This window comes from Ixodes scapularis, unplaced genomic scaffold (genome assembly GCF_016920785.2).
Source record: "Ixodes scapularis isolate PalLabHiFi unplaced genomic scaffold, ASM1692078v2 PGA_scaffold3__209_contigs__length_174095766, whole genome shotgun sequence".
In the NCBI taxonomy this organism is placed as follows: Eukaryota; Metazoa; Arthropoda; class Arachnida; order Ixodida; family Ixodidae; genus Ixodes; species Ixodes scapularis.
In genome coordinates, this window is record NW_024609868.1 from 91,517,366 (window position 1) to 91,540,782 (window position 23,417).

General features: G+C 46.4%; 1 protein-coding gene across 1 annotated transcript in view; it reads right to left on the reverse strand.

Moving 5' to 3' along the window:
* Positions 1–23,113, reverse strand: part of LOC8031604 (chorion peroxidase) — a 43,686-nt gene extending 20,573 nt beyond the window's left edge. Inside the window, exons 1-6 of the mRNA XM_029992857.3 lie at positions 22,497–23,113; positions 11,111–11,200; positions 8,364–8,618; positions 7,389–7,532; positions 4,707–4,833; positions 3,103–3,311 (exon numbers count right to left, since the gene is read on the reverse strand). Of these exons, the coding sequence (XP_029848717.2) occupies positions 3,103–3,311; positions 4,707–4,833; positions 7,389–7,532; positions 8,364–8,618; positions 11,111–11,192 (817 nt within the window). The 5' untranslated portion in view covers positions 11,193–11,200; positions 22,497–23,113. The remainder of the gene's footprint in view (positions 1–3,102; positions 3,312–4,706; positions 4,834–7,388; positions 7,533–8,363; positions 8,619–11,110; positions 11,201–22,496) is intronic.
* Positions 23,114–23,417: the final 304 nt, after the last annotated feature.

A 23,417-nucleotide genomic window follows, 5' to 3' on the forward strand; every position in this document is an offset into this window, starting at 1 on the left:
AGGATCACTGGATAATGTTCATTATCTCCGAGCTTCTCGGAGAGATAGTAGAGTGATGTCTAAGCTTTACGTTCTCTCCAAAGCCTAGCTCAGAGCGTCTTAAAAAAATGTTAGGTATATCAAAATAATATGAAAGGCTGTTAGAGTTGACACTATCCACGACAGTGGATAGCTTAAGTATTGCGTATGAGCAAACTCAAGCACGATGTGTTTGCGTTAGCGTTGCGTGAATTGTGCTGCGTCCTCGCCAGGCGTCATTCCAAGACACAGTTTAGGCTCCCGCGCATGCGCAGTATGGAACACGCAACGCTAACGTAAACGGAGAGTGCTAGAGTTTGCTCGTATTCGCAACACGTAAACTCACTTGTAATTTCTTGGTACACCTGCGCCCCAAAATCGCAAATTCACATAATAAGAAAAAGAAATTTTTTTAACCCTAGACAGTGGGGACAAGGAGGCCAAGCACGACACACATCTCCAAAAACCAGCTCGCCTGCACCCTTGCTTTAACCAGAAAAACATTTATCGTGTCATAAAAGAGCCACTTAAACATTGCTACATTGAAATTAATGTTATCTGTGTGCATTAATGTTTTTACAGTGGTATGAGCGACTTACATCCGATTTCTATAATTCGGTAATGTCACTTCAGATAAGAAACTATTCAGTCTTTAATTTAATGTGATTATAGTTGCATGTGATAGAAGACTTTCTTGAACTGCCGCAAAATGTCCCATTAGTAGATAGTTTTAGTACAGCTTTGCTGGATCTTACGTACGCAATACGCAGTAGTATAGCGTACGCTAAAAATGACCTGCTCGGACCGAATTTAGTTGTGCGTTACGTTTTCGAGTGAACACCGCGCATGATCTTGGTTAAATTTGCTAGCGCCGTAGAATGCAGCGTGCTTATAGCGCAACCATGCTCCTGGAAAGAAATATTCAAAAAGAAAAAGTGTCCAATCCTTTTATTTCAGATTAAAAGCTGCCTCGTGAAGCGCGCTTTTCTGCGGGGTACAGAGGCTACGAGTACGAGTGCGTAGCCAAATTCGATCACGGAGCCTCCGTCAGTCGTCCCGTGGAAACGGCACCTTTTATCAATGCTATCGCGGAATGAAATGCATGACCCTAATGTCTAGTGCATAGCAAGAACTTCGGCGATTTCTTTTAGAGTCGGTCGTCCGTCGGTGATGAACTGTGGGAATAGGCTTAGCGTTGAGCAGATCGCAGAGTCGACGCACACTGCGAGCGGCGAACATTTCCACTGTGCACTCCTTCAGCTGCAGGGCGATCTGATTTGACCGCGGTAGGGCCCAGAAAGAATCGCCGAGCTGAACACGCAATTTCACGTAACACAGAACTTCGAAAACACCACGTCGCCCTTGCTGCGCCAGTCGAGGCAACCGCCATCTTGAAACTGGCGCTCTCGTTGGGTCCGAGATCTCTTGAGAGCGTCCCGCAAGGCCCGCTAGCCAGCAACGCAAAATCCCCAGCGTTGCGTGCGTACGCAATACGCTAGCCCTTCTATTGCGTTCTGCGCATGCGCGCTCACGACCCGCAATCTCCTTGCGTACGCAAAGGTATAGCGTGCGGTCCACCAAAACTGTCTAGTGTCTAAAGGCTTTGCGCAAAAAGATTGATTGTGAAATATTGAGTGTATAGCTGTGAGCAGTCGCTCCTCGCGAGATATTAGATATTTTCAGATTTATTTTTATTTTAATACGTTTAATTGCTGGCGCAGTTCATTGGGAGTGCAATAAGCTATTCGTGATTTTTCGTTACTATTTTTATTTTGCCTTATATTACTCTTCACGTTGCTGCCGCGCGCCAGGTGGAGAGTAGAAGCGCACCAGTGTTTATGCAAGGCGGCGTGTAAGGTATCGAACTAGTTTTGCCTAATGACACCCTGTTCTTTTTTTTTTTTTTTTTTCTTACTGCGAACGGTCTGTGTCCTGTCGGAGTATCGTGTGGACCATGCATCACAAGCCGCAGGCAGCTGGCTCGTCATCCCTTTTTCGTTTTTTTCAGGAAACATGCTTGTTATACGAGTTTTTGTACGACTAAGCGGTAAACAGTAGAGCTCTGTGGGACTCTTAAACTAAGCTACAATTAGTGCATATACAGGGTGTCACAAAAGAAAATTTACATGGTCTTTTTTACCGCAAAAATAAACTAGGTATCGCCGAACGCTTATTCTCCGCCCAAAGGTAGAGCTAGAGGTCACAACCAGATGCCAAAGTTTCAGCCCGAGCCGATAACTTAATCAAAAGTTATTAGTGTTTTTCTGAAAATTTCAATGGGAAAATGGAGCCCATTTTGGCCCGTTTTCGGTTTCTGGTGCCATAGAGCCCCATGTGTTCGAAAAGTCCGTCTGCCGCCATTTTCCCACTGAAATTTTTAGAAAATCACTTATAACTTTCGATTAAGTTATCCGATCGGGCTGAAACTTTGGCATTTGGTTGTGACCTCTAGCGCTACCTTTGGGCGGAGAATGAGCGTTCGGCGATGCCTAGTTTATTCTTGCGGTAAAAAAGACAGTGTAAATTTTCTTTTGTGACACCCTGTATTATCGAAAACAAAATACTTTTATAGGAATGAAACCTTTGTGCCCGTAGAAATTGCCATCTGGATGCCGAAGTCCCCTAGCTAAAGCCCTTGTGCAATTCAAGTAACTGGTCTCGGTAAAAAAATCTTGAAAACCAGGTGTTGTACGTTTTTGTTCCTACGGTTTTTCTTTCCTTTATTTTTCACCCTTTTCATTACTCCCAAAAGCTAACTCACTACCAAAAAAAAAACAAAAAACAAAAACAAAAAAAAACGCCTTATATATTTTGGAAAGGTTGTCTTTTTATTTTTGTAATACAGACAAGATTCAAGTGTTTTCGTGTTATGTTTTTTTGTCCCTTCTTCCCATTGTTTCAGGAGTTACAAGGTCAGCCTGATGCACAGGAAAGTTGGCGCCAATAAATCAGCCTTACTGAACAAAGCCCGTGTGGAACAAATCAGTAAACAAAATGTTGTCACTTGGATTCGTCACTATACCGCTGCACGTGAAAAAGAGTAATCCGTCAAGTGCGCTGCCCCCTTCTAAAGCCCAAGCTCACCGTCGGCGTAGTTGGGCGGCATGAACCTCTCGAAGGCGGTGAGGGACTTGCCCCACTCCCTGTTCTGGAGGTTGTTGCAGCGTCCGTCGGGGGACCGGTACTTGGTCGAGGGGCAGCGCGGCACGGGAGGACAGGCGTCCGAGATCACCGTGTTCTGGATGTTGAAGCGCTGCAGGCCATCGCGGCCCTGCGTCGAGTCCAGGTTGAACCTGCACCCAGGATGGTGCACTCACACTGGTTGGCCACTGTTTCCTTCGAGGCACCGCCGAAATCGCGACGTATGCCTTGTATTTTTTTAATACTTCCTGCACTTGAAAGCTTTCCTGCTCATACAGCATACAAAGGACATGTTGTTCGTTGCAGCCACGATGACAGAAGTATCTGCGGTCACGCCTGAAGCATGTTCAAAGCCCGTTTGCCTTCTTACATGCTTCGAAGATGTCTGTAGACAGTTCTTGTATGACCAATGTGTCCGTCGTACGAGGAAGGGACAGTGTCTTCAGACTGTCTTTTGGATGATACATGAGCAGTGTGAGCGCGGTGTAAAAAAAACGTATCCTAGTTGTTTTTTCTTTTTCTTTTTTTTTTTGTGAAACGCGGAGATTTTAGCTAATTACGGCGAAGAATAGGATTCCAGCGAATTACGATGCAGATAATACGATTAAACTAGGAGAAATACGATGTGCTCAGGGACGCCGAGCACGAAACGCTCGACTCGCTCATTGCCCCTGGGAATACCGCGTGTTTAAGATCGAATCGTATTCTGAGCTTGTTCATTCGCTATGATCTCTCCTTTGTTTGCCGTGATTGGCTGCCTTTGTGTTCTGTAGGAAATTGAGCTGACAGTTTTTTTTTTTTTAGTGTGTGAGGAATAAACATTTTGTCGGAAGCAATAGAAGCTTAAATTCGTGCTTTTAGTCCGACGTTATAGTTGCTATATTACAAAAAAACCTTACGCGGTTTTTCTGCTGTAAAACGAGCCGGAAAAATCGGCACCTGCGTACAGAAAGCTCGAACGCACGGAATGTGCACTGGGCAGGTCAGTTTTACCGTACGAAAGTGCAAGGCACAGTTTTCTTTTTGTAAATAATTACAGCAAGAGACATCCCTAAGTCAATGTTGCGCGCGTTGGCAGACGACCGAGTTAGCGACGTTATTTACTTGTAGCGCCATTTCTCGAAAGGAGCTGCGAGCAGACGACGCACTCTGTTGTCTGCTAGCTGCGCCCACCGAGAGATGGCGCTACAAGTAAATATAGTCGCTAACTTGGTCGTCTGCCAATACGCCTAAGCTTGATCTTGGTCAGTTTTTTTTATCTCTTTGTTTTTTCACGGGAAGAGAACTACGCCTTGAAATTTTACACGGAAAACTGACCTGCTCAGTCCACATCCGGTGAAGTTCGAGCCTTGTATGTGCAAGCACCGAGCTTTCCGGCTCAGGAAGTTGCATTCATGAATTGTAACGATCGCCAGTTACACCTGCTCTCTGCTAAGTGGCAAAATGGCAGCGCAAACGAAACAATTAAATATTTCAGTGATGATACTCTAATCATAGCATATTCGGTGGGTCTGAGTAGCACGTTCGAGATAATGACATGGCCTTACTTTCTTGCCAGTTCCCTGGTGGCTTCCAGTCCGATGAGGCCGTCCCTTCCAAGAGACTGCACGATGGGCTTGGACCCGAAGAAAGCGGCGTGCAGCGACGCTGTTGTTCGTTTTTTCGCGAACTTGCCTGCGAAAGACACCAACTCACATTAGCCAAGAAAAAAAGCAAAAATGGGGGAAAAAAAAAAAGTTTCTCGTTAGGTGTTTAGACAGTCTGATGTTAGGATCTGCCAGGGTATGGCGACATTGTTGCTCGCCGTAGATGTGAATACTACCCAGTGCGGCGTAACCGCCAGACTGTGGTCTTTAGCATGTGTCACACGCAGTAGTGATACACCACAGCGCGCCAGTGAGAATACTTGTCTAATTCGAAACGGGCATGGGTGGACTTTGAACCAAGTATTCCTAAAGCCCCTCTATCCTGGGAAAAGTGGCGCCATTCATTGTTGTGGAAATGCTCGAGACACGTGCCACGCGCCACTTTTGTGAAGAACATGGCGTCTGAAATCTAGCTCAGTGCTGCGCTGTGCCGCCATGATCTTCCCAAGGGCTGCACGGTCACACGTGTCTCGTGCATCGACGCACCTTGCGCTACTTTTGAAACATGAAGGGGCTTTAAGTATTCCTGGGTTCTGCAGCGCGAGCTTCTGCTCCACGTGCTCCGAGCTGCCGCGCAAAGCATCTTGGGAACCCATTGGTCACAGTTTCGGTTTTCATTTGCCAACCTCGCTTCCCGACATCCCGTCGCGATCAAATACAGTGCTTTCATTTTCGAATTCGTGACTTCATTTAAATTTATAATACTGTATACGTGTTTCTTGCCAATACGGATAGAATGCTGGGGCACGTTTTTCTGGGCTCCCGGCGTGCCAGAGTTTGTGCTCAGGTAGACCTAGGACTGTGATAAAATACAAAAGAAGACGTGGAACGGTGATCCTATCCCATCGTTTCCTCAATGTCGTAGGCTTCTTGAATAATCCATGAGCCGGGAGGGTTATGCTACATTCCGGAGTGGTGGCCAGGCCGCCAGAAAAGTATGGGACGTGGCCGGCCGTACTCCTCGAGTCCTCGCTACGTCTAGGCATGTCCTTACGGCCGCTGGAGGTTCGTGTTACAACGGGGGCTCTCGGGAAGATGAGTAGATGCGATGCAAGCGAGCGCCAACTTTGTTCTCGTGCAATGCTGAGATGTACTACTTCGTCAACGGGGCAATCGAAACCAAAACCTTGCTACTCCTCTCCATGACCAAATAGGTCCCATAATGCAACGTGAGCAGTGTTGTATGCAGGGATTTTTGAAAGTAGTCTATTCCCCGGGAAGGTGGAGAAGACGCGCACAAACTCAATGCAACAAATGTTCCGCAAGGAAAAAAAACAAACAAACAAAAAAACGGCGCATTACGTTTGGCAGCACGCTCTCTTTGTTAAGGGTGCAACCGCCACTGTTCCGACGCCCCATACAAGGTGAACGCTGCCGGACGAAGTTCGTCGCTAATTCGCACTATATTCGCTTCATGAAGTCCAGATATTACGCAATAACTGAGAATATCGTATCTTACTTTTTCTTCAGAAAACACAGAACACCAATCTTGTAACCTAAACAGTCAGTTTAGCAAGTCGTGAACTACGAGACGATTGAAGTTAAATGGTGTTCGGTTTCCGTCAAGTAAAAGGAAGGAATCATTTCTGAGGACTGACTTAGGTCAGGCGACTTCCGCCTTTTCCATTTGATTTAATTAATTTCGAGAGATTGGGCGCTCGTTATAGTATGTTCGTTGTTGTCGAATGCGGGGGTACGTTTGACGAACACAAAAGGAAAATTGCCAGCAATGTTTGCGCGTACAAAAGTGCGATACATATTAAAAAAAAAAGAAAGAAACAAGGCTTTTCGCAATCTAGAGCCGCTGTCGTACTGCAAATATATAATAGGAAAGACAGCCCGCAGACACTGTTTGAAGCGTTCTTTTTTTTTTCTGACTCTTTTGTTACATAGGTTATACACAAACTGTCTGCAAACATGTGCGAACAGATGTGTGTGAATCAGACATGTTTTGGACATCTTTGAGGCGTGTCTGCATTTACTTCTGCTTCCATCATGTCTACAGCTAGAAGCGCCTTTTGTGTGACGCATGAGCAGCCTGACTGCGTCTTTAGTGCTACTTTTTCTTAATAGCTGGCATTGATTTCTTCTCTTTTTTTTTCATACTTAAAACTGAAAAATTTACGAAAGACCCGAAAAGATCTGTTCTGGGTAATTTTATGTTCGGGAAACGGGTGGACACGACAGGAACTTCGCCGCGCACGAGGATGCATAGGGGACTGTCGAATCAATGTGATTAGATGATTCAATCAGCAAGCATGTAATGCGTAGATCGCCTCGCAGGCAAAATGGCTGTGTTGTCCCCGGTCCAGCAGCGATTTTGTGGCGTTCCGGCTGGGACTGTTCGATTGAGCGACACGTAATTAATGACATTAAGCAGTTCTTCGGGTAGTTCCAGGACAGCGCTGCCATGAGATAAGACGCCGTTCTTGCGTTCGGGCTAAGTTTGCTCAGCACGGTACATTGCTCTAAAAGAAAGGCTTATTAAAAGAAAAAAAAGAATGTGGTAAAGTTGTTTTAATTTCGCCCCTGTTATACTTGATAGGGCTCCCTAAGTTTTGACAATAGCTCCGCACGACTCACCATCATTGAGAAGGGTCCTCTCGGCGTCTTCAATTCCGCGGACGATGCTGAGACTGGCTCTGCCGGCGATGTCCAGGTCGTCCTTGCTGATCTTGGGGATGGACACCCTCCTCGCCGTCACCGTCACCGGGCGACTGAACTCCACTGCGTACAAAAGAAGGGCCAACTATTTTCGATCTAGGTTGGAGTTGTTTACGACGGTTTCTTCGAGGCAACGGACACGAGTACTTCTTTTCTATGGACCACGAACACAATGTCTTGTTCGTACTGTTTACGCAGAAAGTAAAGATCAGGCGAAATGGATGGTCAATAATTTGTATCATTAAAGTTGATGACGGAGCTTTCGATGTAAAAAAGAGAAAGAAACTTTTTTTGTGTGTGTGTATTTTTTTTTTCGAACTGACTGAACGTGTCTGTGTCTCGTTCCTATAGGAACGAGGAGCAGATACGCTCAGTCAGGCGAAAACCACCACCTGTAAGGTGTCTCGTTTAAATTCTCGGTTCATTTTGAAAGCTACCCCCTAGAAAGGTAGTTCATTACTAGGTCTATACAATATCCCCAAAGAACACGACATTTTTGATAAGCGACACTGCAATTTAGCTATCAGAATTGAAATGTGGGTCTATTTAACACGCACAACCGCGCTGTTGGTAGACACGGCTTTCAACCTGCACAAGCGCCAAATTTCTCGAAGCAATGAGCACGAAACGTAGACCAAAAACCTCGCTATATGAGCGACCTTGAGCTATCCTATTGTGCATCTTCTGTGAGACCACCGCAAAATCCTGAATCAACGCCCAACCACAACGAAGGAATAACAAAAATATTTTTTTATTCCTTCACCGTAACGATTTTTTTTTTGTTTTTTGTGGGGTGTTTGGGGGGGGGGGGGGGTGCTTTAAATTTTTTGGCATAAAGCTCAGAGGAAGAGAATTTAAATAGCCAATTTTATTCGTTAGTGAAGTTCCGCTTACGTGTTCCGGTCGCAGCTGGCGTGTTTAGCGGGCAGCAAACTTTGGTCGTGGCGCCGCACTTGGACAGCGCCAGGTCATCGATGGCGTTGAACTGGAATACGCAGTGGCTCAGGGGCTGGCAGATCCCGGGCTCGCCCGTTGACAGCGTGCAGTCGGACGCCGGCCTGTTGGCCGCGGGGGCTGCCGCCGGCGCAGCCTGCTGGCGCTGGCTTTGGCCCCGATTCCGGCCCTGGCCGCGACCTCGGCCGCCATTTCCTGGTCAAAAGGAAGACGCGTCCAGGTGTCATGGTCGCTGACAACTTGAGCAACGCGGGGCGGGGTGATTCCTGAGCATTTCATTTTCGCTCCTCAGCCTATAAGTTAGTCCATAGAAACGTCCAAGGACCTATCACGAAGCAGGAAGGGTGAGCATAATGTGACACACCATGCGTCCGTCTCTTAAGCTCTCAGTGACCATAAAAAAAAAAAAATGTGGTAAATTGCTGGGTGATTGTGTTGCACACGCGAAACGTTCTAAAATCAACATCAAGTCTCGTGACGTCAATTCTTCCGATAAATTTAGCGGGGAAACTGAATTGGTCTGTATGTCACGGGACGTTAGTTTTGCCACTAAATTTAGCGGGGAAATTGACGCCACTGATGCCTCGTAAAGTAAGCACCGATTCAACTTCCCCGCTAAATTTAGCAGAAAGAGTGAATTGGTGTCTAGGTTGGTGACGTTCCATAATGCAACTCTGCGCGCGTTGAATTATGTGACGTCACAGGCCTTCACTAAATCCGGAAAAACTAACCGAAAAACGTTTCGTGGTATATATATATATATATATACATATATATGAACACATTTAGAAGTTGAATACGGTGTATACTCTACCTCACGAACGTATGCAGTAAACAGAAAGGCGCAAGCATGTGAGCCTTGCTCAGAAGAATGCTTTTGTTTGTACGAGAACTCGTGCATATGAGGCGCTTTGCAAAGCCACGCGCTTGTGCCCGGGCTTTTGTTTACATTGCAAGGTTGGTGAGATGGAGTAAAGTAGCTGCCAAGGTTATTAGGTTACCTCAGTTGTGGAAGTCTTGCGAAGGGGGGGGGGGGGGTACCCCCTCGCTCCCTTCAGTCTGTCTCCCACCGTTTGAAGCGCCATCTAGATTTTCCTTTCAAAACTTTGTTTCACAGAGTACGGTGAAACGAGATCTATAGACTATGCGCTTCAATGCATAAGTATTCTTTTAGTCCCTCTCTTTCAATGCGAAAGCATTAACCGTCTCATAGAGCGAGCCGACGTCATCAGCAGGGTCTCGTTATCTTTTTGATTACTTATCAGGGTTTATTTTGTGTGGTCCTAGCTTGGTGACAGTCGGGTGCAAGAGACCTAGTGGACATCGAATCTTTTTTCAGTGTCCGAGACTGCGCTAAAAAAGCAAAACTTTTAGTTGAAGGAAAAGACACAGAAGGAGGGACGTTTCAAACTCAGCTACTTTCTTTGCTTCCACGAATCTTAATGCGCCCAGAAATTTAAGGCCAACTACAGTCATTACTGAGCTTCCAGAGAGACATACACTTACAATAAAAGAACAGGTTACCAGACATCGAACGCACTCTTGTATCCCGAACATTGGGCATTTAAACGATACACAAGAATTAACCCTCATTCCTTCTGCCCTTGTCCCCCCCCCCCCCCCCCCCCCTCCCCCCACTTCAAACTGAACAATGAATTCAAGCTTCACGAAGAAAGACTTGTAGTTTTCAAGACCTTCCTAAAGCCCTACCCTCTTCTTCACTTACTCGTCTTGCGGACAGCAACATCGAGAAGCAACTGTTGTTAAGTTCGCACAAGGAACTTTGTTAGATTGAAGTGTGTGATGTTATGTAAAACGCTTGTGCAATATGGGTTACCGTAACAGTGCATTTGGCTCGTCTGAATTGCCTACCACAAACGTGAATATGGTTAAAAACTGAGATTTCGAAGGTGAACATATCAACAAATGAAACTCTGCTTCCGCTTGTTTTCTTCTCCTGGTGCTACTTCATCACGGGTTTCAAATTCGTACGTTGCCATTTGATGGGATAAATTAAAAAAAGAAAGAAAACTTTGCTCGATATAACTAAATATGGTAATCAGCAAAACACAAATATAACGTATATGTAACGATACGTTCCATTTTTTTAACTGTAACGGGGACGAGTTCTTTTTTAACATATGCAACTTCTAACGGGAACGCGTTCTAAAAATCAGAAGGAACGAGGAACGAACTTTCGTTCCCCCCTTCTTTTGAGGAACGTGTACGTACAACCCTAATACAAGGACAACTAGCTTTACGTCTACCCACTAATCCTTCCAATCAGAGCTCGGCGTTCTGACGTCCCCTCTTGTCTCCTCCTCTCTCTCAGTTTCTGTCTTCATCAGTTGCATTGCTCGTGTCCAGTCTATCTATCGGATTATATCGATTTATGTACATTCTGCTCATCACTTCGCGCTGTCTCCCAATTTTTTAGTAGCCTTCTTCTCCCTGTTTAACAGACTGGTGTAAAGCAAGTTTGGTGGAGGTAAAGAGGAGGATGTTCACAGGCTTTGTCTATTCTACTTGGTGTTGGCCGTGGGAGGCCTTATGAGCATGCGCAATGGCTCCCTTCCGCTGAGTATCAGATGCCGCGCATACGCCCACAATCTCAGTGACGCGAAATTTTTCGCCCGGGAGATTAGCGCCGAAAAATGCGTGTGGAACCGAAAATAACGGCGACTCACCTCTTCGCTGTGCCTGACCGATGCTGACCAGGAGCAGGAAGCAGGCCAGAGCAGCGGCCACGTTCCAGTAGGAGAGCCGCATTCTTCAACCTGCACCAGGAGGGAAGGCGCCCACTGAGCTGCTGCGATCCCTCGCGGTGCTAGAGTACCAGCGACCGACCACAGACTGCGCCGGCAGTGCCGGCGGCGATAGGAAACACCGACTTCCGTCGGCCGTTGGAAGTCGCGCATCCTCGGAGGACACGCGGTGTACGATAAGCACGTCTTCCTGATCAACCCTGTCTCCGCTCGAACAGGCCGACTGACTGTAGAAGCTGGAGCTTTGTCTCGGAGAGATAGGTCCCCGAGCTTCCGCGAGAAGCCTTCACAAAGTTCCCGGCTGTGACCTTGGATCTCGGCTGATGACTAGCAAGGGCTGCCCTCGCTCGTACCTTTGACCCGTGGTCACACCCGCTATCATCCAAAGGACAGTCTGCAGACACTGCCTGAGGTCTTCCTCGTATGACGGTCACCGTGGTCCTACAAAACCGCCTGCAGACATGTTCGAAGCTAACAAATGTGCAAATCAAGCATGCTTCCAACATACTTGATGTGTGACTGCAAATAATTCTGTGATTGTGCCTACAACGAACAGCTTCTCTTTTGAATGAAGTAGGAGCAGTGTGATGGAGGCTTAAAGGGATTGTGATCCAAATATTTCAGTGTCTATAATAAGCGACGCACAATCTTTTTTAATGAGTGAGCAATTCCTGGTGGGCACGAGGCCACGTGATACCGGCGGCTGCTGACTCATGGAAAGATAGTGCGTCGCTTATCTTAGACAGTGAAATGTTCGGTTCACCATCCCTTTAATGACTTGTTCACACATGCAGCACAGCGCTATAGCTCAACGCTATACACGCTACATCAATGCTCTATCAGCGCTCAGCTGCATGCACGAAACTCATCATTTTCCTGTTCACGCCATTAGCGATGACGTGAAGCTAATTTAGCGCCATCTCAGCGCTGGAATACATCAGTGAACCGGCCTTAGGAGTTGGTTTTTGATTGTAGCATTAAAAACAAAACAAGAAAAAAACATTTCGAAGTTTGCCTAAAAGCAGGACTATGTCGTAATGGTCTCGAGAACAGTCAATTGTCTATACCACAGCCTCCTCTATATTGAAAAAGCCCGGCAGATCGCCGTGAGACGTGGCCGCCGAAAATGAAAAGGTAGAGCGGCAGACAGCGGATGAGAGGGGAGGCATGTAACGGGCGCCCCGCTGCGGCGAGACGCCGAAACCCACTTGTCCCGAGCGATGGAATGTCTGCTCGTGCTCCTTGCGTTCCTGGCGCTACCGCTTCTTTTCTCGTCTGGTTTGAAAACCATGTTTTCGGTACTCTTCAGAGTAAAAGCTGTGCGCGGACTACAGGCCCCCAAAGAAACGCTCTGTGCTACCAGATCCTCGCGCTCCAAATCTGCGACCGGGCAATCTATGGCTCCATAGTCGAACTGCAAGGCTTTGTGAGTATAGAGGGCTATAGCTATACGTCTACGGCTTCTGTAGCAAAAGCAGACACATAAAAAGCAGGACCTTGCTGCTGCGTGCGTACCTTCTGCAACGTATATTTCGCGCCGCTTTATTGTGTTGATTTTTTTTGATTGGCAAGAGCAAGTAGGAATGCCCATTGGTGCGGAGCAATGACGTAATGTGCAAGTCATGTAACACTTGACCTCCCCATGGAGGCATATTGGGTGAAGTGCAGTGTGCGACCCCCCCCCCCCCAACCCCCCTAAAAAAAAACAAAAAAAAACAGGGATTATAGTTGATGACAGGCTAAGCATAAGGCAGAAGCGCTCTCGTTGATTTCCATAATGCTCTGGCTGGACCTGCGCCGAATTGTTATCAAGGGACGATATATAGCGCTGGAAAAGGCGATTCTACTGTATTCTTGACCTGTCACCCACTATAGTTTCCGACCAGCTGTGGCTTACACACTCTCAAGAAAAAAGGGTGTAAAAGGGTGTATCGCTACATCCTTTGTCCCATATAATGCATCCCAAAGCTTCAATTCGACGTACGCGCCCTACAGTCGAACAGACGGCCCCAAATTCTACGAGGGGCTTGATAGACGTGGTGGTACAATTTATTAAAGTAGCTAATGTACGGTTTACTGATTAAAAAAAAAGTAATCAGAGTTTTCTTGGCCCTACTGTAAAAACTCGGTGTTTTATTTATGTAGTCTTTGATACCTACCTTAGCTATTGAAGGAGTTATATCACACCGTTATCAAGCCCCTCGTAAAATTTGGGGCCGTCTGCTCGACTATAGGGCGCTGTACGTCGAAATGAAGTTTTGGGGTGTATTATATGAGACAAGGGGTGTAACGATACACCCCTTTACACCCTTTTTTTTTGAGAGTGCATAAGCTATCCTAGAACACACTTCTGACTGTTCGTTCTAAATTTAAGGTCAGCACCAACTAGGGCTGGGCAATTGATCGATTAACTACCCATTAATCGATCAATGCTTTAATCGCGATTAATTTTTTAACCGGTTAATCGGTAAAATTTTGACGAACCAAAACAAAGTAAACATTAAACGCTTTCACCACGCAGACATGGAAGAGTACACCTGTGAGAAGCGCAAACTTTAGGTAAAATTTAGGTAAAAAGAGGCGAGATTTGTAACTCCAGACAAACGCAGAAGGTTTCACGTGTTCCGGGCACTTCAATGACCTGAGAGTTTCCGTTTGGCGCAGTACAGACTATTGTGAACAATCACAGGAGATCGCCCTTCCGCTGCCTCATGCAGGCAATTAACAATCTGTGAGTGTGTTATCTGTTCTCAACTACGCATCGAGATTGATTCATATTCGAAATTCTATAGTGCACCGTTTATCGCATATTCAGCAGAAGTTTTTCTTTTATTTTTTTAGAATTATTATGCATGGAAGTAAATAGACCAGTTAATCGAATAATTAGTCGATTAAGACGTGGTGATTAATCGGGTTAAATTTTTTAATCGACGCCCAGCCCTAGCAACAACGTTTCTCTATAGTTATTTACATTAGCTAAATTAATTCCTGCCGTTGTTCGCTCATGGCCAATTTCTTCATCCCTCTCACGCGAAACTTTGTCAAGCTTCTGCTTCGGCACTGACTCACAAATGCACTAAAACTGAATACGATATATGTAATCTTCAAGACAAGTGTAAAACTTTACTTGTTAACTCGACTTTCATGTTATCAATCAATGTGTCTTTAACCGAGTGATGAGTTTTCTCGTGTAGCCAGGTGGTTGGGTACTTCGTACTTCAAATCAAAGAATACATTGATACCACAGTCAGTTTCATTACGCCACCACTGCCGCCATGCATCGTGGGAACTGTAGCTCTTCAGCACGCGCGACAACCCTGCTGAGAGAGCAGAGCTTGAGGCGGCACGAGCTGTCTCGTGAAGTGGCGCCTGCCCCCTATGAACTAGAGTTATGGCGGCGTCACGCATGCGTGGAACGCTTAGTGATATCGGTCTAATGATAAGATGTAGTATGTATGCTCTGCCATTATAAAATGTTTGCATCGTCAGTAATACTTTGAACTGTATGTACCCTCTGGTGTCAAAGGAGCAATCGTTATCATGGTGAGAATTGAGATTAACTATCTTACTGCAGAAACCGTTTGAACCCGGGCAATCTGATTCCTGGGGGTATTTTTATGTTGTTTTTTTTTAGAGGACAATAAATTTTAGTTCTTGACATTACAATGTGTACCGTCCTTTAACCTGATGAGTTTTAGCTATTCTGGGCAGCGGATGTAAAAAGACGCACAGAACGTTTCACATTCGCCTTACGTGCAAAACCGCACATAGTAATCAGTTTGCTTAAAGTTGGACATAAACGAATAACAGCTTATTTTGCACATATAGTAGTCCTGCTATTCAATAAAACTAGACTGAAGACATTGCGAACTCGCTTTAGAAGCGTAAATGATTGACACCTCATTCGGCAGTATGCGCACAAGAAACACAGGAGACTTGCAAATCATGATTGGATTGATAAAGCTTGAAAGGTTTTTTAGCACCTGCGCCTTTATTGAAGTGTCGCATACATCGTTCCTATAGAAGCTGGAATTTGCCGTAAAAGCTTCGACGTAAGCTTGTCACCCTCGTCCCTTTTGTGTTGGGACTACAGTGTGTATCATCGCGCGAGTGAGATGCAGGACGAAGCAAAAAGTGCTATTGGGAGAATTTAAGTGTGTTTAGACAAGTTGTTGTTGCTCTTTTATTACTCACCCATCAGCATTTCTTACACTATGGTGTTGAACACCGGGAAGAAAACTTAAGTAAAGAAAGTTGTCGAAACCTGACTGGAAATGGTCACCGTATCTTCAGCTATCAACTCTCAAGTATCGCCGCTCTAGAGACCTATCAAACGCGTGTCCTTGACGAATCTTATGTTGAACGCCTCGCCCAAGAACGAGTGAATCTGAGTAATCAGATAATAAAGCTTAATTTTATCCGGACTACTTTGATCGTAATGCAAAAGAACGTGCGTTATCTAGAACGCTACCTTAGTTCCCGATAAACATATTTGCGCCCAGGTCCTAGCACCCCTTTGCAATAATTATGGCTTTGGCGTCCCAAACCATAACGCTAAAATGTCAGGCGTGCATGGGTGGTCAATACTATCATAGTATACACGCATCATTGATGAAAAGTGGACGAAGGTTTTGTCAGTGACCGCCCACTCCGTAACTCGACACTCATAACCAAAATATTCACTTTACAGTTATGTCTTGTTCATACGAAACCCGTTAAGGTGATACACCCCTATAAAGATAACATTTTAAGAAGGCGAGTTGCGTAAATACATCAATTTTTTTTCATTAATAATGTTTTGTTTAGCTCTTTTGGGGGGAGGGGGTGGGGGAGGCGTCCATATTAGCCAGACATCACGGCTTAAATTTCAGTATTGAGCAAATATTTGATTTATCACGAATGGCACGTCAGCATTTTTGTTTTTATAACTTTTTTCCTGTCTAATAAATAAATATTTTAAATAATTCCTCACGCGCTCTAAGATGCTGAAATCCGATCCTCCTCCTTGCTTCAGCAAATATGCGTGGACTCGCTTGTTATTTGCGCATCGCGTGTACAGCCAGCGTCGGTGTAGATTTCGTTTCGGGCTGCGTGAAGTTGTCATCTTTATCTCTATAGTCGCTCAATATCGTTCACAACCTTAAACTAGAGTCACCGACATGGGCGTACCAACCGGGGAGGGGGGGGGGGGGGGGCAAGCGGGGGCTTGCTTTTCCCCCCAGTTCTCAGAGTGGGGGGGCAAGGCATGTGTTTTGCCCCCCCCCCCCCCCCCCCGCCCCCCCGAAACAGCCGCCACTGGGCAGGACAAACACTGGCGGGCGGCGCCCAGGGGATACCAAGGGCACCGCCTCCCGGTCCTAAGGAGGGGAGGGAAAAGGGGGGGGGGGGGTCTGGTTTGCCTCCCCCACTCAAAAACAAGTTGGTACGCCACTGGTCACCAACAACTTAAAAAACGCAGGGCGTGGTGAATACCAAGCCCCACTGGAGCGGCAAACAAAAACAACCAACACCGACAAGCTCCAAACACCTGCAGGAGGCTCGCAAATGTACTTTCGGCATGCCTGAAGTCTATCGGTGCACGTGAAGTAAGCACGAGTGATTGCAAGCCTGCTAGTAAAGATACCTTCTCGTGTATGCTGCGCGTGCTAGGGGCCTATCGGTGTCGGTTGTTTCTGTTTGTCGTCCTAGTGGGACTCGGGCATAAGAACAGCGAAAAATAACCTACGAGTCGGGGAGAGTGATCGCGATACGCCATGCCGTGCTTATCTTTAGCTGTGAATGAATGTAGTGGTAGAGGCTTTGTCGCAATATTATTGCCCTGCTTCGCCTCCCTCAATCTAAGTACGTACAAAGGAAACAGGACTTCATTCGGATCATAAGGTGCAGGGCCGCGATAATTTACGATAATTATTTAACAAAAGCGGCCTAAGTGAGGATATGTCTATTTTATGGTAAAATTAGAATAAATTTGTGGGGTTATTGGAACAAAGTATTTCTTGAAGATGTGAACAAATGCGTTAAGATGAACTTTAGGACTTACTTCTATTTCGCAGACTTTCTCAGAAAATTATGAAACGCCTGTGGATTACCGAGATGGCGCAACGCTGTTGAAATGTGCTCTCTTAAACTCTGGTTTGAATTGCGTTTCACGAGGTGTTTGCTTTTTGATTCTTCGAAGACTACCTGAAAAAGACAGCTACATTCCGCTGCGACGATAAGTCAAAACGGTATTTTTGTTCTCAGCTCGCGTTGATTCATTTCTTCATGACTATTAATGCTTCATCCCGAAGTGTCGATAAAATTCAGACGTCGGTGGGCTATGGTCCGAGTGTAAGCACGCGCCCTCTGTTTTGACCATTTGGTTTTTCTTTCGCCAAACAACTCCGAAACGTACGAGAGAGTTTGCTGGGTACAAAGTTCGTGATTCTCGGGGCTGGTGTTTGCACAGCCCCAGCGCCGAGAGAATTCCAGCAACTGACTTTCCATTTCTCACAGACCCGAGGAGGCGCAGCTGACAGGCACCGCGGGCCGTCGACGTCATCGCGTCTGGCACCCTAGCAACGCGGAAGGGCCAAGCAAGAGTCAGTCCGTGTGCCACACTCGGAGCATGTGTGCGCGTGTTTGTGTGTGTGTGCAAGGGGGGGGGGGGGGGGGAGGCGTCATCGACAACCGGACGTGTATTTCATCTCTTTAGTTTCATTGAACCCCAAATTTGATTGTTTCCGGGTATCACTACCAAACGAAAGGTTTTACTCCACCAGTGTGAACGCATATTCGTCGCCTTTGAAAAGGAAAATCGCTAAGACGATGAAGCCAATGAGGCAGCACTTTTGGCTCGGATTGGCTTCGTGAGGTCGTAACGCCGGCTTTGGATGGAATTGAGGTGGAACGGAGAATAGACCTTTGCAAAAGTCGCCTTCTGCGCGCTGCCATCTTTGTCTGCTAGGCTGTGAAACGCCTTCAGAGCATGCGCTGTAATCCTGTTTGTGCGGGATATCAGACGCTGCGCATGCGTCCACAACTCGGTGAATCAGCATTTTTCGCCCGGGTGATAAGCGCTGCAAAGGTCTGTAGGCTAAGGTGGCCCCAACCGCCCATCCGACTTTTTTTTTTTTTTTCCGGGCTGTTAACCGCATTTTGAGCTTGGGTGATAGCACTTTCCTTAGTAATATCAGATGTCGCGCACGCGCCTACAGCCCAATGACTGGTCATTTTTCGCCCGGATACTGAGTGCTGGAATGGTGTCGATAGAAAAGTAACGTCATCCTTTGAACAGCGTCGCTTGCCGCGTTGGAATTTGGGACAATCATGATGGCGGGCAAATGCGGTACAGAAAAATATTAAAACAAAAGAAGAGTGTGCGCAGCGGAGGAAAAGGAGGAGGAGGAGGAGGAGGAAGCGTGAGTGGAGGGAGGAGGAATCCATTTGCCTTCAAAGCGCAGCGGAGGCTACGAGCCGCTGACCCTATTCAAGAAACTCCAGAATGACGACGTTACAAACTTTCTTTAGGTGTGTCCTTCGAGGCTAATCCTACCAAATCCAGTAAGCGCACCGTGACAATCAATGCTTTGGTTTAGTCTGTGTGTCTTCGTTTGTGTGTATCTTAGCCTTCGGCTGAGCTCTGACTAACAATCAAACCGAGCGTATACATGATATAACTGGTCTTAGGAAAATTATGATGACGGGCAAGTGCGAGAAAGCAAGAAATTAAAAAAAAAAAGTGTGCACTTTGAAGAAAAAGGGAGATGAAAAAATTGTCGAAGTGCACGCGAGTTGGTGCAAATTACTTATGATGTGGCGTAACGACCAAGCATATGTCGTATTTTTTCTTGCGACGCTCTCTGTCTACTTCTTTCTGCCTCTTCTGCTTTGTCTTCAAGTTTTCTTCCCACTCTCAAAATTTGATTAACGGAGATGTTTTAACTTTTTTTATTATTTTTACGGGTCTTATGTTTGTCCGGTGCTGGCATCATATTGCGGCGTCGCAGAGGTGTTCATGCAAAATACCGCGCCACGACCCGCGGTATGTGTCTCGAGCGAAGATGACAGGTGTAAAGGTTGTCACGCCGATTCAAAAATACAACCTAGAGTCGTGCCGACTTTTTTTTTTTTTTCTGGGTATTTCCCCAGACGCTCATGTTTACTCTGTAAACGTGCCACAGACGGCGCGAAGGCATTTGCTAAATGACCAAGATCATTTGGGCTAGGCAGAGTCAACATTTCCTCCAAAGCATGGCGTTCCCGTGTTTGACCTTGCTTGTTTCCTCGTGTGATTATTTTGTGTGTCTATCATTAACGTAGTCATCCAGTACAGCGTCTCTAAGGTATCGCAAATGACAAAATATTAAACGTAACACAATTCTGAGGTTGGAGGTAAAAGAAAGACCACATACACGTACAAAATATACTTTTTGTGTATGTGTCGTCTTTTGCATAACTTCAATCTCGTGGTCGCGTTATTGCTAAACTTCACTAGCTCGTTTGCGCCCTGACGTCTTGTGCAAAATATCATGGATTTTAGGTTGCCTATACATTCAGTGAGGCATCCATTAATTGCCCGGCGTAGTGACTGTCACAGTCTCTCTTCGAATCTTCGAACACATATTGCTTTTCATTCGGTGCACTCAATAAAAATGCCCGAGTCTTTACTTTTCCACAGTGCACGCGGAGATATAATCACCGTGATCTGCAGATAGCGTTCAGCGAACGAACGACGAAGCCCCGAACAATCAATTTGGCTAAAAAAAATCACAGTTTGCGCATGAAAAACAAGCAGGGTAACAGTTTTGAATTTTATTTGAGTTCTTTGTGACTACTAAAGGTGCCTGTTTATTACCCTTTAGTATTTCCCAGACGTGAGTATAACATCGTGGCAACTTTAGAAAAAGTGCGGCAGAACGGACCTGGAAATACTCGTGGTGATGGTGCTTGGGGAGGGGGGGGGGGGGGGGATGTAGACGCGAGCACATGCGAAGAACAAACACCAGAAAAAAATAGACGCAACGCCTTTCATGTCTGTCTTAATTTTGTTCCTTGTGTGCACTCGCGTCTCAACCTCGAAGAACGTTTAACCAAACGCGATCTCCCGCAGGCTCACCAAGGGCTTTCGAAAGGAAAACAAATCGTAATTGGATGTGAAAGTGTCCCGAATGTACACAGACGTCACATTAAGACACATTCGCCCAGGAAGAGATCGTCTCGCTGGATGATAAAAAAATTACCAATAAAAACACGAAGACGGCCTATGAATTAGGTGCCTCGTAATTTTACCGACAACGTGACGGCTGGCTGTTTGCGCGAGTAGCCCTGCGGAACGGTTTCGTTTTGGCACGTCTCCACGAGATTTCTCCCGTATTGCTTTTCTTTCCTGGATGTGGCGTAACGAACAAGTTTCGCTGTGAGTGTCTACATTCGGAGACAGGTACGTGCGCCTTTTTCTTTTAATTGACAAGTTGATATAGCCAAAACGCGCCAATTTAACCGCAGTCAAAACGAAAAAAAGAAGGAAGGCTTTTTTAAATCAAGACAGGCGCCAACTTGACCTTGTCTAATTGTCCGCATACGAGCATAGTGTTTCATAAGGCTGAGTCAACTGGACCTATACAAGAGCACGCCTCTTTTTGAAAGCGTAAAACTATTTGCAGACATCGTCGAAGCATACAAATATATAAAGCAAACGTGCTTCGAACATTCTTGGCGCGCCCATACTTTTGTCATCATATATGTGCGACCAACACCGTACTTTTTGTATGATGTAGGAGCAGTGGGACAGAGGTTTCCAGACACCTTAGCCCCCCCCCCACCTCTCCCAAATAATTCCGACGCTCGTGTATATTTCTGCTCTCAGAATACTTAACATCGCCCTAGGTGACTACTGCTTCTTATTCTACATAAACGATCGTCCACAAAGCTCGAGAAATCTGATCTCCAAATGTCGAGTTCTTTTGACACTTCGAAGCCTTATATCTTTCGCATAAGTGTCGTTAGTACACTTACGTTCGATATGGGAGAGTTGTAATCCCAGTGACCATGTCTATAAGTTGTAAGTGAACGCATACCATCCATCTCGATGACTCCACGCTAATGTAAGTGTAGATAATTACACTCCATGGCGTTTACGCACGATCTGTCTGGGAAGTTGTCCAAGACACGTGTGTGGTCTTGGCATAACTTGCTGAAACACTTAAATGTCCATTCATTTTATATTTCACGACATCGTTCTTCGCGCGTGTAATTCACGCGTAGATCGTTGACGTAGATTTTAGTAAGCCCAGCAATGACGCCTTTTGATGCGTCTGTAGAGCCCCACACAGCGTGATCATGAGCCCCGAAGGGCTTGTTTTCTTGCACGAGAGCTCTGAGTGAGAGTTTGAAGCTCAAACACGATGATGAAGTATTGGTCTAAAAACGCATGTGATAGAAGATAGAACGGAGATCTCTTTCCATGTTTAGTGCTTCAGCCGTGTCCGCGCCCGTGCATGGTTATTTGAAAACGTCCTGCTTTCCCTATTTTCTAAGCGAATGTTTAAAAAAAATGCATAGACTGGATTAATGTTTCAGGAACATGAATCATCGAATTCCGTGCCAAATAGAAAAGGAAAACTTGTGTTACAACTTGTTCCCTCTATACAAGATGCGTCCATGATTGTGGTGCCAATTGTGCAACCACTGAGCACTCGTTCTGCTGGGTGCTATGTTTTGAGTGGACGCTAACGCCTGACATGGCACAAAAGCTAGTAAAATTTATATCATAATATTCTCAGTGTTTCATTTTTCTGTGGAGACAGAGACTGCAGTAATGACCTGGGCGATAGCTTGATCAACCTGAAACCAATATATGGGAATCTGTTGCCGTCTCCATAAGCCAGCTGGGTCAATGTGAATTCGCTTGATCAGGATTATAGAACCAGCCCACTGTGAAACTAGTTGACCAGCAGGGAACCTTAGAGCTGCCAATGCGACAGAATAAAACTTTATGGACACCAAATGATTCAACATTACTTAGAATATTCAAAGGTGCTGCATCAGAATTTTGAAATCATCGCAGTAAGAACCAGTGCAGTCACATATTCGATACGAATGCTGCGTCAGGGCTCGGCTTGTCCCTGTGTCCGATCGACTCGTCGAAGGACACTCGGCGTCGAGCTCGGGCTCGGGCCAAATCGATGAGTTGACCATCTTAGGATGACGTCCCATGGAGCTAAAGGAGTCTGCCTCACAGGTATCCATTACTCTACGTGGCGCCGCCCGAGCTCACACTGGAAAGCCAGTTCCTCGTTCGGACGCTGGAGAAGTGCACCGCACTCACCTGGTGTTACGAGTCCGGCGCCGTAAAAAATGCCGAGCCTCGGGATCGGCGGCCTCCTTGCCGGTCAACCGGTGTTCACTGCTGCACTGTTTGCGCGAATATCGGCGGCGACGTCGACGACGAAATCCGAAAGCAGCAACAGGTTTAGCGTTCGGCCAAGTCGTCGCAGGCCCGTCTCTGCCGCACTACAACGAGGGGAAAGCCCCGAGTACCCCTCCGGTCCCTTCTTCTTCTCTCGAGGCGTTTCTTTCGCGTCTCGACTTTCCCCCACGCCGGCCAAGACTGCGATGTCTGCTCTCTCGTCCTCCGCTTATGTTAATTCGCTCTCTTATCCCAGGTATCCGGCGACGAAGAAATAAGCATCCCTCTCGCACAAATGATTCAAGGAAAAAAAGAAGCGAGTTGCGTCACACGTAGGTGAGGGAAGGAGGCTGCGCTTCGTCGTAAGCAACGGCAACAAGTCCTTCTTGCTATTCCTTCTCTTTTCGTTACTTCGTTTCACCCCCACTCTCTTGTTTTTAAACGGCTGACATTCGTACGATACACCGTTTCACCTCACGACCGAGCGCAGTGAACGCTACCAGCCGTCGCAGCCAATCTAATGCCTCGTGGGTGTCGTGTTATCCTCGGATAGATTGGACTGGATTGAGCGCTGGATTGGATAGGGATGGCTCGTAGCGTCCTCTGCGGTCTGTTTGAAAGCGAAACGGCAGTTAGTCGGTGACGCGTCGTCTCTACTCCGTTCACCCCTAGGGTGGCAGTGCGGCGGAAGCCACGCGCTCGTTCGTCCTATCGTACGTCCATCTTTCGTCACGTGATGACACTCCCATTCATAGCGACGCGTAGAGAGCGGAGTTGGGTGACGAAAGGGAGGCGGCTGATTGGTCCTGCGAGTGCGTAGCTCCCGCCGCACTGTCAGCT